General features: G+C 37.5%; 1 protein-coding gene and 1 pseudogene across 1 annotated transcript in view; one reads left to right on the forward strand and one right to left on the reverse strand.

Moving 5' to 3' along the window:
- Positions 1 to 752: 752 nt before the first annotated feature.
- LOC103675368 lies at positions 753 to 1,230 on the reverse strand (annotated as a pseudogene).
- Positions 1,231 to 8,735: 7,505 nt separating this feature from the next.
- TYR (tyrosinase) overlaps positions 8,736 to 15,644 on the forward strand; it is a 107,199-nt gene continuing 100,290 nt past the window's right edge. The window contains exon 1 of the mRNA XM_008704436.2: positions 8,736 to 9,554. Coding sequence (XP_008702658.1) covers positions 8,736 to 9,554 — 819 coding nt within the window. The remainder of the gene's footprint in view (positions 9,555 to 15,644) is intronic.

The raw sequence follows: 15,644 nt of genomic DNA on the forward strand, positions 1-15,644 counted from the left end.
CTTTAAGTGTTTTAAATTCTACTCTCTGTTCTTATAATGCAGGTTTTGCTCTTTGTTAATGCTGTTTAGATAATTCCTAATAAAGATTTAATTAAAAGTGGGGTGTGCATTAAGCAATAGCTGAACTAGCTTTACACATAGAATTCTGCACAATCAAGAAATGGACACACAAAGATTAAAACCCTATGCCTTTAGGATAATTTATAGACAGTTCAACTGAAGCAAAGAAAATAGGAGTCATTTTGTATTGTGTTGACCATGATTTACCTAACACCCAACAGTTTTATGAGAATCAGTTTTGAAGGGAGATTTAGTGTATGATTGATGTACTCTATCACAAAAGACCACCTTCAAACTGGAGCAGAGGGTGGCTAAGTTTCATCTCTACTCTAGAAGCGTATCAAGGATATGGTCAAGTATCCAAGGCTGGCCCTTACCATAGTTATGAGAATATGACACAAGCAAAGTATAAAGTTAAGATTAGTAGAAAAGCAGGATTAGTATAATAAAGTGAAGTCAGAAAGTAAAATGTTATCAACATAGAAGATAATAAAATAGAATAGAATATCTGTGAGATTTGGAGTTGTACTGATAGAGATATGCCTCTGAGATTCCCTAGTAGTTCGACCTTAAACACTAACCTTAATTTTTTTAACTATAGAGGGTATAACATGTTCCTTGTAGGCTTGTTATAAGGATTAAATTTTGGAGAGGGTAAAAAAAAATTATATTTAATTTAGCAGCTGGACTATTTAGATGATCCCACTTTTGTTGGCAACATCCAAAACATCATAGGCAGTAGCGTGTTGAACATATGCCTTCTTCTTTCCTTTGGGGTTGATCAGGGTGTTGACCTTGGCTATGTCAATGTAGAGCTTCTTCACAGCCTGTTTGATCTGGTGCTTGTTGGCCTTGACATCCATAATGAGCACAAGTGTGTTGTTGTCTTCTGTTTCCTTCCTGGAAGACTCTGTGGTCAGCGGGACCTTGATGACAGCATAGTGGTCAAGCTTGTTTCTCCTGGGGGTGCTCTTTCCAGGATACCTCGGCTGCCTTTAGAGATACAGTGTCTTGGGTCATGAGAAGGTAGGTGACACGCAGATCTTTTTTCTTGTGGCTCTGGACAACTTTGGGCACCACTTTCTTGCCCTTCAATGCTTTTGCTTTGGCTTTAGTGTTGGCTTTGGGAGGGGCAGGGGCTTTCTTCTTCACTTTTGGCACCATCTTCATGAAAAGTGAAGATTAATTTTTTAAAAAAATTATGTGTAAAAAGCCCAGCCCAAAGTGGACATTTAGTAAATAATGTTGCATGAAAATGACTGTTGAATAAATCCTAAGTAAATGCTAGTCCTTTCTCTTCAACAAGGGAGCCCTCTGTCAGGATGTTGGCCAATGTGTCCCAAACTCTCCCTGTCAGTATCTCTTCACAGCAGGCCTTCTCCCTAGTCTATAATGCAATGGTATGATGTGATCTTAAAAGTTCATCTGTTAGCCTAAACTGCTATGCTTTATTACCTCAGTGTAGTGGATTTATGGTTGCTTATTTTATTATTTACCTTTTTCTGTATGTTTGAAATATTTTAGAACTTTAAAACACACTTCACAAAATAAGGATAATAAAAGAAGAAATGAATCTATCCATTTATCAATCCATACATTCTCCCTCTAATAAAGATATATGTAAAGTGCCAGGCACTATACCAGGTACTTGGCATGAAACCATATTTTTGCCCTCAAAAGATTCATGGTCTAAATTGGACATGAGACAAATTGATAGATCATTACAAGGTATTCTGATGAGTGCAATGCCAAAGGTAAAACCAGGGTATAACGAGAGAATAGAAGAAAGCACCCCCACTGACCCTTGGAGGAGTACTGTAGAAAGCAAAGGCTTAATTGACATCTGAGCTAAACCTGTACAGTGTGACTAGATTATGCAAGTGAATAGAGAAAAGCATTCTTAGTAGGGAAAAGGGCATGTACTAAATTCAGAATTCTAAGGAAAGCAAGACATCTTGGTGTAATGGCAGAAGCTGAGTATCTTAGAGAATAAGGTTTTAATTAGAGGAAAAGGGCAAATGAGGATGCTGGTTAGAGAATAAGGGGCAATTTATAATAATGATATCTAATTATATCTAATAAAAGAGTTATTTCCTAGCTCTTAACACTGCAAAGTCCTAGACATAATGAGAACCCTGTAATGACGAACACTGTAAGCACCCAATTTATGGTTTTTAATAGTAACATTTAACATTTATTGAGTACTTAATACATGTCAGAACTTGTATTGAGTGTTTAACATATATCATTTTTTTAAAGATTTTATTTATTTATGTGACAGAGAGACAACCAGAGAGAGAGGGAACACTGCAGGGAAGTGGGAGAGGAAGAAGCAGGCTCCCAGCAGAGGAGCTCGATGTGGTACTCGATCCCGGAACGCCGGGATCACACCCTGGGCCGAAGGCAGACGCTTAACGACTGTGCTACCCAGGCACCCCTAACATATATCATTTAAAACTCGAAAGCAACCTATGTGATAGGGCTGAGTCCACTGAAGCCATGATAAGTGAGATTATTGAACAAATCATAAGTATATGCCTATTACTCCCCCTTTTTTCTTCCCACGAGGCCTAAGACTAATAACTGGCATCCTTGGATAAAAATTCAGTGATTCCAGAGCATCAGATCACAGTTGAGGCTTGTGACTCATACAACTTTGCACCCCAGGTATCTAGTATAGATTCTTGGACATGGTGAATACTGAATATTTATTGAATAAATGAATGAGTCTAAACTTAAACTGTAGAAAGTTGACGGCCACATATTTTTCCCTTTAACTCTGCACATGCATACAAACGAACACAATGATAATAATCATTACACAACATATCATAATGTAGGTTGTCTGATGTCTACTAATTAACTGAATATTGGATGCATCAATTTTTTTATTGAAATATAGTTGAAAAGATGCATCAGTTTTTACCTCTAAAAGAAAAACAATACATAAACTAATAAGAAAGCAAATACATTAAATTCTAGAAGCCTTCGTAATAGTTAAAACAAATATGTCGGTTATGTTTACAGATTGTTAGGGCACTAATTCATTGTTGTGAAAATTGATAAAGGACAAGAATTGAGCATTTACCCCACCTTTCTAGTATAGAATGTATTTCAGAGTAACTAAATAATTGATAAGGAAAAGTTATTCTTAAACAAGAATCACTATTAATAAAAGCAAATAGAATTACAAAATTCACTATTTTCATAATCTTTGCTGAGATAATGGATATAGGAAATTATTATCAATGAATGATTAAATTATGAGGTGAAAGTTTGTCAGAGAACTATAGAATAGACATGACAGTCTGACATTACCTCAAATTATTGTTCAGTTTAAAAAACTAAGAGTGCAAAAAGCAGACAACATGTTCCTCTGATGTCTTTGAAAAAGTAGTGCATGACAACATCTGTGAAGAAATTCTTAACAAAAACAATAACAAAATTGATCCTGAACCTAATCACACCTCTAAATCTAATTCCCTAATTATAGAAAATCCAAGAGGTTATTATTGAAAATCTATGAGGTGATAGAAAATACAGGATAAAGAAACATGTTAGATAATATTGCAAGGATAAAATTAGTCATCCCTGAAGAGTGGAGAATTCTACTGAACAAAATTCAGTTTCTTCCATACGTAAGTTGCATTAAAAAAAAAGAAGAAGAAGATGAGAGGGCACTTGGGTGGCTCAGTCGGTTAAGCATGGGACTCTTGATTTTGGCTCAGGTCGTGATCTCAGGATCATGAGATCCAGCCCCACATCGGGCTCTGCACTTAGCACAGAGTCTGCTTGTCTCTCTCCCTCTATTCCTCCCCCTGCACTCACTCACTCACTCTCTCAAATAAATAAATAAATAAAAATTTTTTTAAAAATGAGAAACATAGTTTTTTTTCCAAAGATTTTATTTATTTTTGTGAGAAAGAGAGAGAGACAGACAGACAGGCAGACAGAGAGAGAGAACAGGAGCAGTGGGGAGGGGCAGAGGAAGAAGCAGATTCCCCACTGAGCAGGGAGCCTGATGCGGCACTCGATCCCAGGACCTTGGGATCATGACCTGAGCCAAGGGCAGACACCGAACCAACTGAGCCACCCAGGTGCCCAAGAAACATAGATTTTTAAAAACAAGAAATATGTTAGACCTTGTTTGGATCTTCAAAAAAATATGTTTAAGATAATTAAAGTAGATTGAGCATAGACTTGAAATCAGATGATATTAAGGAATTATTGTTCTGTATTTTTGTCTGAGGTGTTATACTGGTATTGTAGTTACATTTTTAAATCCTTAACTGTTACCTGTGTATACTGAGACATTATAGAGAAGATATGTTATCTGACATTTATTTTAAAATACTAAAGAAGTTTTTTTCTTTTTATGTTGGTGGGACAGAGGAAACAATGCCTACAGAAAGATGATGGTGGTTCAAGTGTGATGATGGGTACATGCTAATTAATTAAATTATTTTTTTCTGGTTTGAGTATATTTAACTATTTCCACAGTAAAATTTATTTTTAAAATGGTAAATATTCAAATTGAGCTAATTATGTTACTTATACTCAATAAATGGTAGCTAGTATTAAAACTGATATAAGGAAGGCAAAAAATGAAGCTGGGGAAGAAGGTTCAAACTCTCATCAAATAAATGAGTGAAGACAAATGATCAGAGTAAGGGAAAAGAGCAAAGTTGACTGGCCAAAACCAACGAGTGGGTGAATGATCAATGCAAACACCAGAAACCAGAGGACAATTGTTTATGGCTACACTAGACCTTAAAATCTCAAATTCAGCATGTCTAAAATTGAACCCATACTCAATTTCCACAAACATTTTACCTTCAATCTTCTCTCATTTTAGTTAATGACACAAGCTAGAAACCTAGAAGTCAATCCGAAATCTCTTTCCTCTTCACCTCTCACTCCTTTTGAATTCATCACCCCTTTAACTCTCGAATCCATTCACGTCTGTCCCTCTCAGGGATCATCACTCTGGTTTCAAGCCAAATTTCTTGCCCGAGTTACTCCAATAATCTCTAACAGTGATTTCTGGATTTATTCTTGCTCCCATCCCCATGTCTGTTGTCTTCTCAGCAACTTGAGCAAATGTTTTCAATTTACATATGAGAACATCACAACTCTGCTCCAAACCTGTCATGGACTGATTTCATCCATATGTACACCTCCATACTTAAATCGAATCTCCATAGACTTCGGGGTTATAGCCGCTCTAAATGTCTTTAGGATTCGTGAACGTGCAATGTTCCTTCCACTTCGGAGTCTTTGCCTATAATATTCCCTCTGCCTGAGATGCACTCACATCCACTCTTGTCCTTTTCACCAAACAGACTTCTTCTAATCTTCCAGATGTCACTTGAATGTAACTTCTTCTAGAAAACCTCCCTTGACTATGCTTCATGACTAGTGAGGTCCCCCTGCCATTTTCCCTAGTAGTTCTTTTTTTTTTTTCTTTTAGAGCAGCTTTAAAAGTCATTTAGCCAGGGAAAAATTTAAAATACACACTTATAAATGTTATTTAAAATTTAAAATTAGCATAATCTCCTCCAGTCCCTGAGAGACTGTGGACTCTGGGAAACAAACTGAGGGCTTCAGAGGAGAGAGGGGTGGGAGACTGGGATAGGCCAGTGATGGGTATTAAGGAGGGCACATATTGCATGGTGCACTGGGTGTTATATGCAAATAATGAATCATGGAACATTGCATCAAAAACTGGGGATGTACTGTATGGTGACTAATATAACAAAATAAAAATAAAAATAAAAAAATTTAAATTTTTAAATTAAATTTAAATTTTTAAATTTAATTTAAATTTAAAATTATTTTTTATTTTTTTATTCCATTCATATAAAAATTTTCAATATTTTATTTTTTCATTTTTAAGATATAATTGGCATATGACATGGTATAGGTTTAAAGTATACTATACAGTGATTTGATATCTGTGTATATCAAATATATAGTGAAATGATTACCACAATACGGATAGTTAACACATCCATCACCTCACAGAGTTACAATTCTTTTGTTTGTTAGTTTGGTGGTATGAACTTTTAAGATCTACTCTCTCAGCAACTTTTTTTTTATAATAATTTTTTATTATGTTATGTTAGTCACCATACAGAATATCCTTAGTTTTTGATGTAATGTTCTATAATTCATTATTTGCGTATAACACTCAGTGCACATTATTTTAATAGACTATATATTTTATGAGGGTGGACACCTCTCTGTTGTGTTTACCATAGCAACCCTATCTCTTTGCATATGCCTGGTAATTGATAGTCAATAAATATTTGCAGGGTATTTACTGAGCCCTAACTCTGGCTAATAGAGTATTTTATTAACTTAGGTGTTAATTTATACAATAATCTCCTAGAATGGGACACTCTCAAATTCTATAAACTAGAGACACCTAGAGAACGTACATCTAGAGTTCAGGGAAGAACCAGTTTAAATGGGGTTTGATATGTAGGGCGTTTGTTTCGACAATAAGACTGTTACACATGTGGGCCAAGTAGATAGTGTTTCTATACTTGAGAGTAATAAAGAGGTCTGTCAAGTTAAATAAATCACTTTTGTGAAGGAAATTAAGAGGACAAAGTACATTTTTGCCATTCATCTAAGCATGGTTGGAGGCTATAAAAAAACAGACCTGGGAGAATAGACACAGAAGCCCAGCGGCGTGATGAAGGCTTTGTAAGTTATTTACTGGAAAGCCTGATAGGGGGGCAAGTGTAAAGGAAAATTCTTAATTAAATTGAACATTAGAAGTTGAATTCTGTCTGCAAGTAGATAGAACAGAATTACAAAAGGCCACATGTGGTTATAAGTAATACAGAACCAAGACTCCCCAGGGGCAAGAAGCCCTGTGCTAATCTCTCTGTGGCTCTGAAAGGAGGAAGAAAAAAGATTAAGCCTCCTTGTGGCAATCATGTGATGACTTCCTGATCCCAGCCAGAGGCAGCATTTCCATGGAAACCTCTCTTCCTCTTCACCCACACACTGCTCCTTCCACCTAAAAACGCTGCTTTTGAGTCCCAAGAGAGGTGTATGGAGGCACCTTAATGTTTTTTTTCTGAATAATGAGACAAACTCCAGCAGAAAGGAGAAGAAAGCAGAGGTGGACACTGCTACTTACATTGAAAGTGATGGTCTTCCCCAGAATCCCACAGCTCACAGTTCAGGGACCAGGCACTGCTGCCTTCCTCAGAGCTTTCCCTTGTGCACAATTGTTCTGTATGTGTAGGGGGACCACCCAGCTTCCAGTCTGGAACAGGATAAAGAAGGAAATCTCGCAGGGACAACTGTGGTTTGACTATTCTCATCCTCTAATCTTTCACCTCACCTAGTTTAAGCCACCTAGTTTTTAGGTCCCTTCGTGGACTGGTCCTGGGTTTCATTTCCGCCACTGTGGGGAGCCTACCTGAATCCAGTTCTCCAGCTTTGCCTCTGTAGTTTCCAACCCTGCCTGAAGGATTATCCCCAGTCTATTTGTCTTTCCAACTTATGCCCACCATTAAGGTTTTATTCAAGGGACATCCTTTTAGTAAATTTAAATATTATTATCCAAAACTATGCAATCCTTTTCAGTATCTTCAGTTCACAAAGATGTCCCCTCCATTAAAAGTCTGATGTACATAATATCTATACTGCTTATTTGAAAACTAGCGTAAGTGGTAGAATTAAATTTTATCCATGTGTTTCAATTTATCTAGCTCACTATACACAGAGAAAGAATTCCTGAATGTATACAACCAATAAATATTTGCTGAATAAACATATTTATCCTATTTATTCACACCCTAAATTGAGAATTCTTTTACAAGACCCTATGGTAGTCAAAATTTCAAAACAATTTCTGACTTCTAGAACTTATGGGTGAAACAGTGTGGATACAGCATTTAAATAAAAAGAGTTTCCTTTGGAATATTAGGTAGTAGAAGTCTCCACAATAAAGCAGAGCACCCACCTATCCCACCCATAGGAATAGTCAGAAAATAAATGGTTAGATTGCTAGCAACTAGTCAACTGCACCAAGAGAATCAGGGAGACATAGAGGAAAGATTTTTTTTCTTCAGATACTTTGTATGAAATAAATAAATATATGCAATATAACCAAAGATCAGATATAATCTCTAGGCTCTGAAAAGCATCTCTTTCTGCAAAACTGAGTTCTGTAAATTCTGTGGCCTACTTACAGTCTCTGAGAAACAACTACTTTGCACCCATAATCTCTAACATTGCCTGAACTTTCTTAATAAGAGAAGCTCTATTCCTGACACCACCTCTTATTTTCCAATTCAAATCATCATTAATCTCCTAGTCAACTAACTAGGTTTCCTTAGATCAGGCACTATTATTATTATTGTTACTGTTATTGTTATTATTATTACCATGTGAATTAAACTATTAATGGTGAATAGTGTTTCTCACTTTAACGTAGGCCTGTCCCACTGGTGGGATTCGTGCCAACTCCAAAGAAAAGTTAGTCATGTGGTTTACAGAAGATGAAAGCTTAAGATAAAGCCCGAGAGTGTCTGATGCTGGAGGTGGGACTGGTATTATATAGGTCTTAGCCAAAACATGTGATAGTCACTCTGAAAGAGAAGTGCATAACTCAATTAACTGGCTCAAGCAGATCCGTGAGGACTAGAGGAAGAATGCTCCTGACTGCTCTGTGCTGCCTGCTGTGGAGTTTCCGGACCTCCACTGGCCATTTCCCTCGAGCCTGTGCCTCTTCCAAGAGCCTGATAGAGAAGGAATGCTGCCCACCATGGAGGGCTGACGGGAGTCCCTGTGGCCAGCTTTCGGGTAGGGGAGTCTGTCAGGACATCGTTCTGTCCAATGCCCCCCTCGGGCCTCAATTCCCCTTCACGGGGGTGGATGACAGGGAATCTTGGCCCTCAGTCTTTTACAATAGGACCTGCCAGTGCTTTGGCAACTTCATGGGATTCAACTGTGGAAATTGCAAGTTTGGCTTTTGGGGACCAAACTGCACAGAGAAGCGACTTCTCGTGAGAAAAAACATCTTTGATCTGAGTGTCCCAGAGAAGAACAAATTTCTTGCCTACCTTACTTTAGCGAAGCATACCATCAGCCCAGACTATGTCATCCCCACGGGCACCTATGGCCAAATGAACAATGGATCAACACCCATGTTTAATGACATCAACATTTATGACCTCTTTGTCTGGATGCATTATTATGTGTCAAGGGACACACTGCTCGGAGGGTCTCAAATCTGGAGAGACATTGATTTTGCTCATGAAGCCCCTGGTTTCCTGCCTTGGCACAGACTCTTCTTGTTGCTGTGGGAACAAGAAATCCAGAAGCTGACTGGGGATGAGAACTTCACTATTCCATACTGGGATTGGCGAGATGCTAAAAGCTGTGACATTTGCACAGATGAGTACATGGGAGGGCGCAACCCAGCAAACCCTAACTTACTCAGCCCAGCGTCCTTCTTCTCCTCTTGGCAGGTAAGGCAACCTGGACATCCAATATCAGAGCATAAAAGAACCTTAGCAATTGCTTCTTCAGGCAGGTCTTCATATACCTCCCAACCCATCTCTCCTGCCAAGAGTAGAAAAGATCCCCTATTAAAAGTTCTCAGCACAGCTTGTATTTTTCCTTTATAGCACACTTCACAATTGTGATTACATAGGTATTTGTGTGTCTATTTGTCTAATATCCTCTACCAGTTTCTTAAACTCTAATAAAGAGTATTTGGTTCATCACGGCACTCTCAGCACCTAGGTTGGTGCCTGGCAAGTGGTAAGGTTTCATTAAGTATTTGTTGAATGAATGGATGGATGAATATTTAGATGATTAAGTTAATGATCTAGGTCAGTGCTTATGAAATTTTCTTCACAATAAAATTCATACAGTGTACAAATTATAAATCCCTGGTCCTAACCCTTAGACCCATTGATCAGAGTTTCAGCTGGGAGTCCTTAGGAAGGCATCATTTACTAAATGTCTATGGTAATTATTATCATCAGGGAAATTTGAGGAATATTATTTAGATTAAATCTTTTTTAAAAAAATGAGGATCCTGGAGCCCAAATAGGTAAATAATGAAAACAACTCATTTGCATTATGTGTGAAGACCTGTTGCAAGTGTTTCTGTGTGGTAACTCAGTTAATACTTTTACTATCCCTTCCCCCTGCTAAGGTTTAAAATACTGAGCTATCAAGGTAACCCGTACAAGATCACAGGATCACTAGGAACTAACAGAGACAGGTCAGGCTTGGCTGTCTGACCACCTAGACTTTCCCCAAGGACATGACTGCTATGTCTTTAGCCAAAGGATCTGGCTTACTCTGTCTCATCTTTTTCCATTAGGCTGCAGAAGAAATTAGCTTTTTTTCCTAAATATGTGCAAATTTTAGAGGTACATGATAAGGGATTGCAATTCTGAAATTTAATTTCAATTTCTCCTATGCTGAATTTTTCACTCTGGATTAGGGGCAAAATGTGACCAAAGAAATACGCTTTTAATTATTTATCATTTTAAAACCATAAGGAGGAAGAAATGTTTTTCTGTCTGTATTCCAGACATTTTTAATACAGCACTTTTGACTAGCAGTGCTTTATGGAACTAAGCACAATGTTTAAATGAGATGGGAAGAATCTGGCATCCACATCTTGTGCTCTGCAGGTTTGAAATGTGAAGGGCTTTCTACCCTCCCCACTAAGTTCACACACCTTCCAAATGGAGCCTATCAAAGCTCATTGAAAAATGGTCATGATGTAATACCTGGTATCACTAATGTCAGCTATTTACCTAGAGGAATGAGTGTATTTATGCAGGAAAGGCTGGAAAAGATGAGCTTGAAAAAAAAATCTATTTCAATAAGGCTTCAGACCTCCTACCTTAATCTATAAAGTGCAAAACTCTCATCTAGTTCTCTCATCCTCTGTTATGCTGAAAATACTGCTAAGCTAGGACAGGGATTTTCAGTCCATTATAATGCTTTCCTTAACTGTACAGCTTCGCTTGACCCAGAAAGGCTGGTAGCTTACCTAAATTACCAAAAATGTTACAACATCCACATGGAAGCTTAATAGGCAGATACTAATTGATATTTAATTACGTAAGATATATGGTAGTTGGTATTACTAGAATTATATGCAATTTTTTTTCCTAATCATTTATTGAGTGGAAAGTCCCTCCCCATCCCCTTTTTTTCTTTATGATTATGGCCAATTTTATTTCTAAATAAATCTTTTTGGGTCTAGTGGGTAAACATTGGACTGAAATTATGACATTAGTTTCCATATTATTCAATGATTAAGCTGCTGTGTGTAATTGGTGTTAAAAATCAAATTCAGAAACAGAGTGAACAAAGACCATTGAAGAAAAAGAAGCAAATGATAGTTTAAATAAAAAAGGGGAATAAAAGAGAATTTGTGTCTGCTTACTGTGAGTGGTGTCCCTGTGTGAAGTGACAGTCGCTGTTTCCATTTCCGGTTACTGTCCTTTAAAAATGAAGATCAGTTGTTTATATCCATTTAATTCAGTAGTTCTTAGTATCTAAACCACTTAGGGAGCTTAAAGAAAATTGCATGGATCCACCCACCGAATTCCTGCTGGAAAATCCTCTTCAGGTGGTCCATTGGGAAGTCCAGGCATCTGCATCTTTAAACACTTTTAGAAAGATTTATTTATTTATTTTAGAGAGAGAGAGAGGGAGAGAGAGAGAGTGGGGGGGAGGGCCAGAGGGAGATAGACCAAGAGAATCCTCAAGCAGACTCCCCACTGAGCAGGAGCCCCACCTGGGACTCAATCCTACAACCCTGAGATCACAACGCTAGCCAAAACCAAGAGTCCAGCGCCCAACTGACTGAGCCACCCAGGCACCGCGAGGCATCTGCATTTTTAAAACTTTCTCTTGTGGGACGCCTGCGTGGCTCTTGTGGGGCACCTGGTGGCACAGTTGGTTAAGTGTCTGACTCTTGGTTTCGGCTCAGGTCATAAGATCCAGGCCCAGGTCAGGCTCCACACTCAGCATGGAGTCTACTTGAGATTCTCTCTCCCTCTTCCTCTGCCCCTCCTGCTTGTGCTCTCTCTCTGTCTCTCTAAAATAAATGTAAAAAATCTTTAAAAAAAAATAAATAAAACTTCTCCTGTGATTCTTTTTTTTTTTTTTAAAGATTTTTATTTATTTATTTGACAGAGACAGACAGCCAGTGAGAGAGGGAACACAAGCAGGGGGAGTGGGAGAGGAAAAAGCAGGCTCCCGGCGGAGGAGCCTGATGTGGGACTCGATTCTGGAACGCCAGGATCACGCCCTGAGTCGAAGGCAGCCGCCTAATGACTGCGCTACCCAGGAGCCCCTTTCTCCTGTGATTCTAATGTGCAGCCATCGTTGAGAATCACCTATTTAATGAATCTGGAAATTGTTTTGGTATCTATTTCACTTTACAAACTCAGGTTCTGTAATAAACACACCACTAGTTTAAATGTTTTCACCTGAATTGTACACTCAAATCGAGAAGTGAGCTGCTCTGTGTGAAGTGAGAATCAAATAGCTTCTGGACTCAGTGAACTCATGGAGGCCTTTGAAATTAGCTAGACTGCTAGTCCTTTTAAGGCCAAGCCTCCATTTCTTCCTCAATTTCAGATATGTTTTACAACACAAAAACAGAGGTTTTAGAAATTCGTAGCATTTATTAACTGTGAGCTAAGAGACACTCAATGGTTTGTGGTGTAATACCCTTATTTTATAAAAGAAGATAGAGGCCCCAGAAAGGTATAATTTGTCCAAGGTCACACAGATGAGGACTGAAACCCGGTGCCTCTGACTCCAGTGCTGTTCCTCTGTTAATAAGGAGCCATTTAGGCTCAGAAGAGATCAATTAAGTCACTAATTTATGAATATAAAATTTGACTTGTAGCCACTTGGACTCCCTCAAAATTCAATTGCAAAGACAACTGGGACAGATATTCTGATGTAGTCCTTTTCATTTATGTTATACTGAAAATATCCCATTAGATTCTTACTGATCCACATCCTTTTCTCAGGCAGAATTGACCCTCACCCCTTTGAGCAATCATTATACTTTGTACAGATTTATATGATAGCATCTATAACTCTTCAGTACATGTCATTGTTTTCAAACCTGTCTTTGTTTATCAGACTGTCAGCTGCTCCAAAGAAGAAACCATTTCTAATTTATTTTTGTATCCACAGAGCCCAGAACCATGATATATGCATAGAATGGGCTTTATAAATGTATGCTGAATTGAACAAAATTAAAAGTCATAGAAATGTTAGCTTTATTAATAACATACATTAAAAATTAAACTCTGTATGCCTGGATTTCTAGAACCTTAGACCATACTTCTTTATAGCCCTGGGTCCCCAAGGCCAAGGACACAACAATGCAAAGTAAGCAGCGACTAACTGAACATGTGGAATAAAACATTTTATGTAGTTCTCTCTGGGCTTCTATATGTGTGTGTATGCATGCAAAAAATACAATAGAGAAAATCAAGTGAGTTACAACATATCTGAGTGTTATTTAAGTGAGATTAACAATATTTACTGATAGGGTTTTCTATTAAATAAAATAATATATAAATCATTTTCAGAATTCATGTCTTTTTTGTATATATTTTTTCATTTCTTTCTTTAATGCCTTGAGTTTTTAATGTAGAAACATGCTTGTCATCAGTTAAAACAGTCCAATATTTTTGGCGATAGGGGTCCTTAATAACATTAAAGTACAAATACCTGTGCTCAACACAATTAGATCCAATGTTATGCAAGCAGCAGATAGACCTGCTGTAAAAAGGAAAGGTAGATCGGGGTAGCTGTCATGATGGATCAAAATAAAGAGAAATAAACATTCCTAGATGATAGACATGAGTGAAATGTGGCCAGGGAATTCACTCTTCAGGTGAAAAGCACATCACGTGGAAGCAAACAGTGGGAAGAAAAAAGAAAAAAGTCACATTTCAGCAGAGAGTCATGGGTTTTAGGTAACCATGGCAACAGCTCAGTGAAATAACAGCTTCTCTTTTTTCTTTATGGAAAAGATTCTGTGGAATGTCATATGGTTTACTTCCCCCCCCCAGATAAATCTCTAATACCCTAATAGAATCTTTGCTCCTGACAGCTTTTAATAACTGGTAGTTTGTTGCTATGTACTTAAGTCTAAGAGAGCACTATCTAGGTTCACCTCCATTAATATGTCTGTTTCTTCTTTCTATCTCTCTTTTTTCATTTGACTTGGGGCACTTGATTTTTTCCCCATCATATGTTATAAATCACCTGTGTTGAAATAGAAAAAGAACTTCCTCATCAGAAGACCTCTGCCACTTACCAGATGATATTGAACAAGTTACTTAAAGTCTTTGACCTTTGGTTTATCTCAACAGAAAAAAATGGGGTGCAATTATTATATATGTTTGTTTTCTGTGTTAAGGAAAGCACTAAATGCAATGGAAAGCAAAATAATGTAGTGGTATAATCTTTTGAGTCACAGAAACATGAGTTTCAGTGGACTTTTGTAACTTCGCTACAAGATACTAGACAAGTTACTTATTCTGGGATCTTTTTTCTTTAAAATTAGAATAATATATCTTAAAGAATTATTGTGGAGGGATTCAATGGAATCTGTTAATGTAAAATAACTGGCTTAGTAACTTACATATTCTTTGAGGTCCATGTGTGGAAATCATTATTATATCTTTATATGATATATCAATGTTCATTATTACAATAATTAATATTCAACCAGTGTTAAAGAACCAGAGTTAAAAACAATTTGGTGGCCTGCCCAATGGTCTTGTAGTCAATAATAGTATAATAGCTGTCATTATTTAAGAAAAAAAAAAGATTTATTTAGAGAGAGAGTGCACAAGAGAGGGGAGGAAGGATAGAAGGAGAGGAGAGATTCTCAAGCAGACTCCCTCTTGAGTGCAGAGCCTGACATGGGGAGCTCAATCCCAAGACCATGAGATCATGACCTGAGCCGAAATCAAAAGTCAGACAGTCAACCAACTGAGCCACCCAGGCACCACAATAGGGATCATTATTAAACCCTTTATATCTGAAACTATATACTAAGTGCTTTGCATATGTTAAATTATTTGATCCTTCATTAGAAGTTATTTCAATCCCTATGTATTATAAGATGAAGAACCTTAATACTCATAGAGCTTAAGTAATTTGCCTAAGGTCATGTAGCTAATAAAAGTCAGTACCAGAAATCATGTCTGACTGTAATCTCCATGATACTAACCACTGTGCTAACCATTTCTCCTTCCTGACTCTCCTTCTGTATCAAATACAAACATGATGACTTGGAACTAAGTTTTTCTAATTATTTCTGGAACCAGGGTAGATTTCCTCCTTGTTACTAATACATCCAATCATCTGAACACTTAGTCACTTGGCTGTTGGCATTTCAGCAAAAATAGTTCCATTCAAACCTTTGCAAACGAGTCTGCTGTAGGAATTTTTGAGGCAGTAGGACTTTTGAAAATGTCCTGAGATGGTTTAATATTCCAACAGGAGTGAAAATAATTTCGTTTATGTACCTGACATGATGTCTAGTT

This window comes from Ursus maritimus, unplaced genomic scaffold (assembly GCF_017311325.1).
Source record: "Ursus maritimus isolate PB19 unplaced genomic scaffold, ASM1731132v1 scaffold_16, whole genome shotgun sequence".
NCBI classification, from domain to species: domain Eukaryota; kingdom Metazoa; phylum Chordata; class Mammalia; order Carnivora; family Ursidae; genus Ursus; species Ursus maritimus.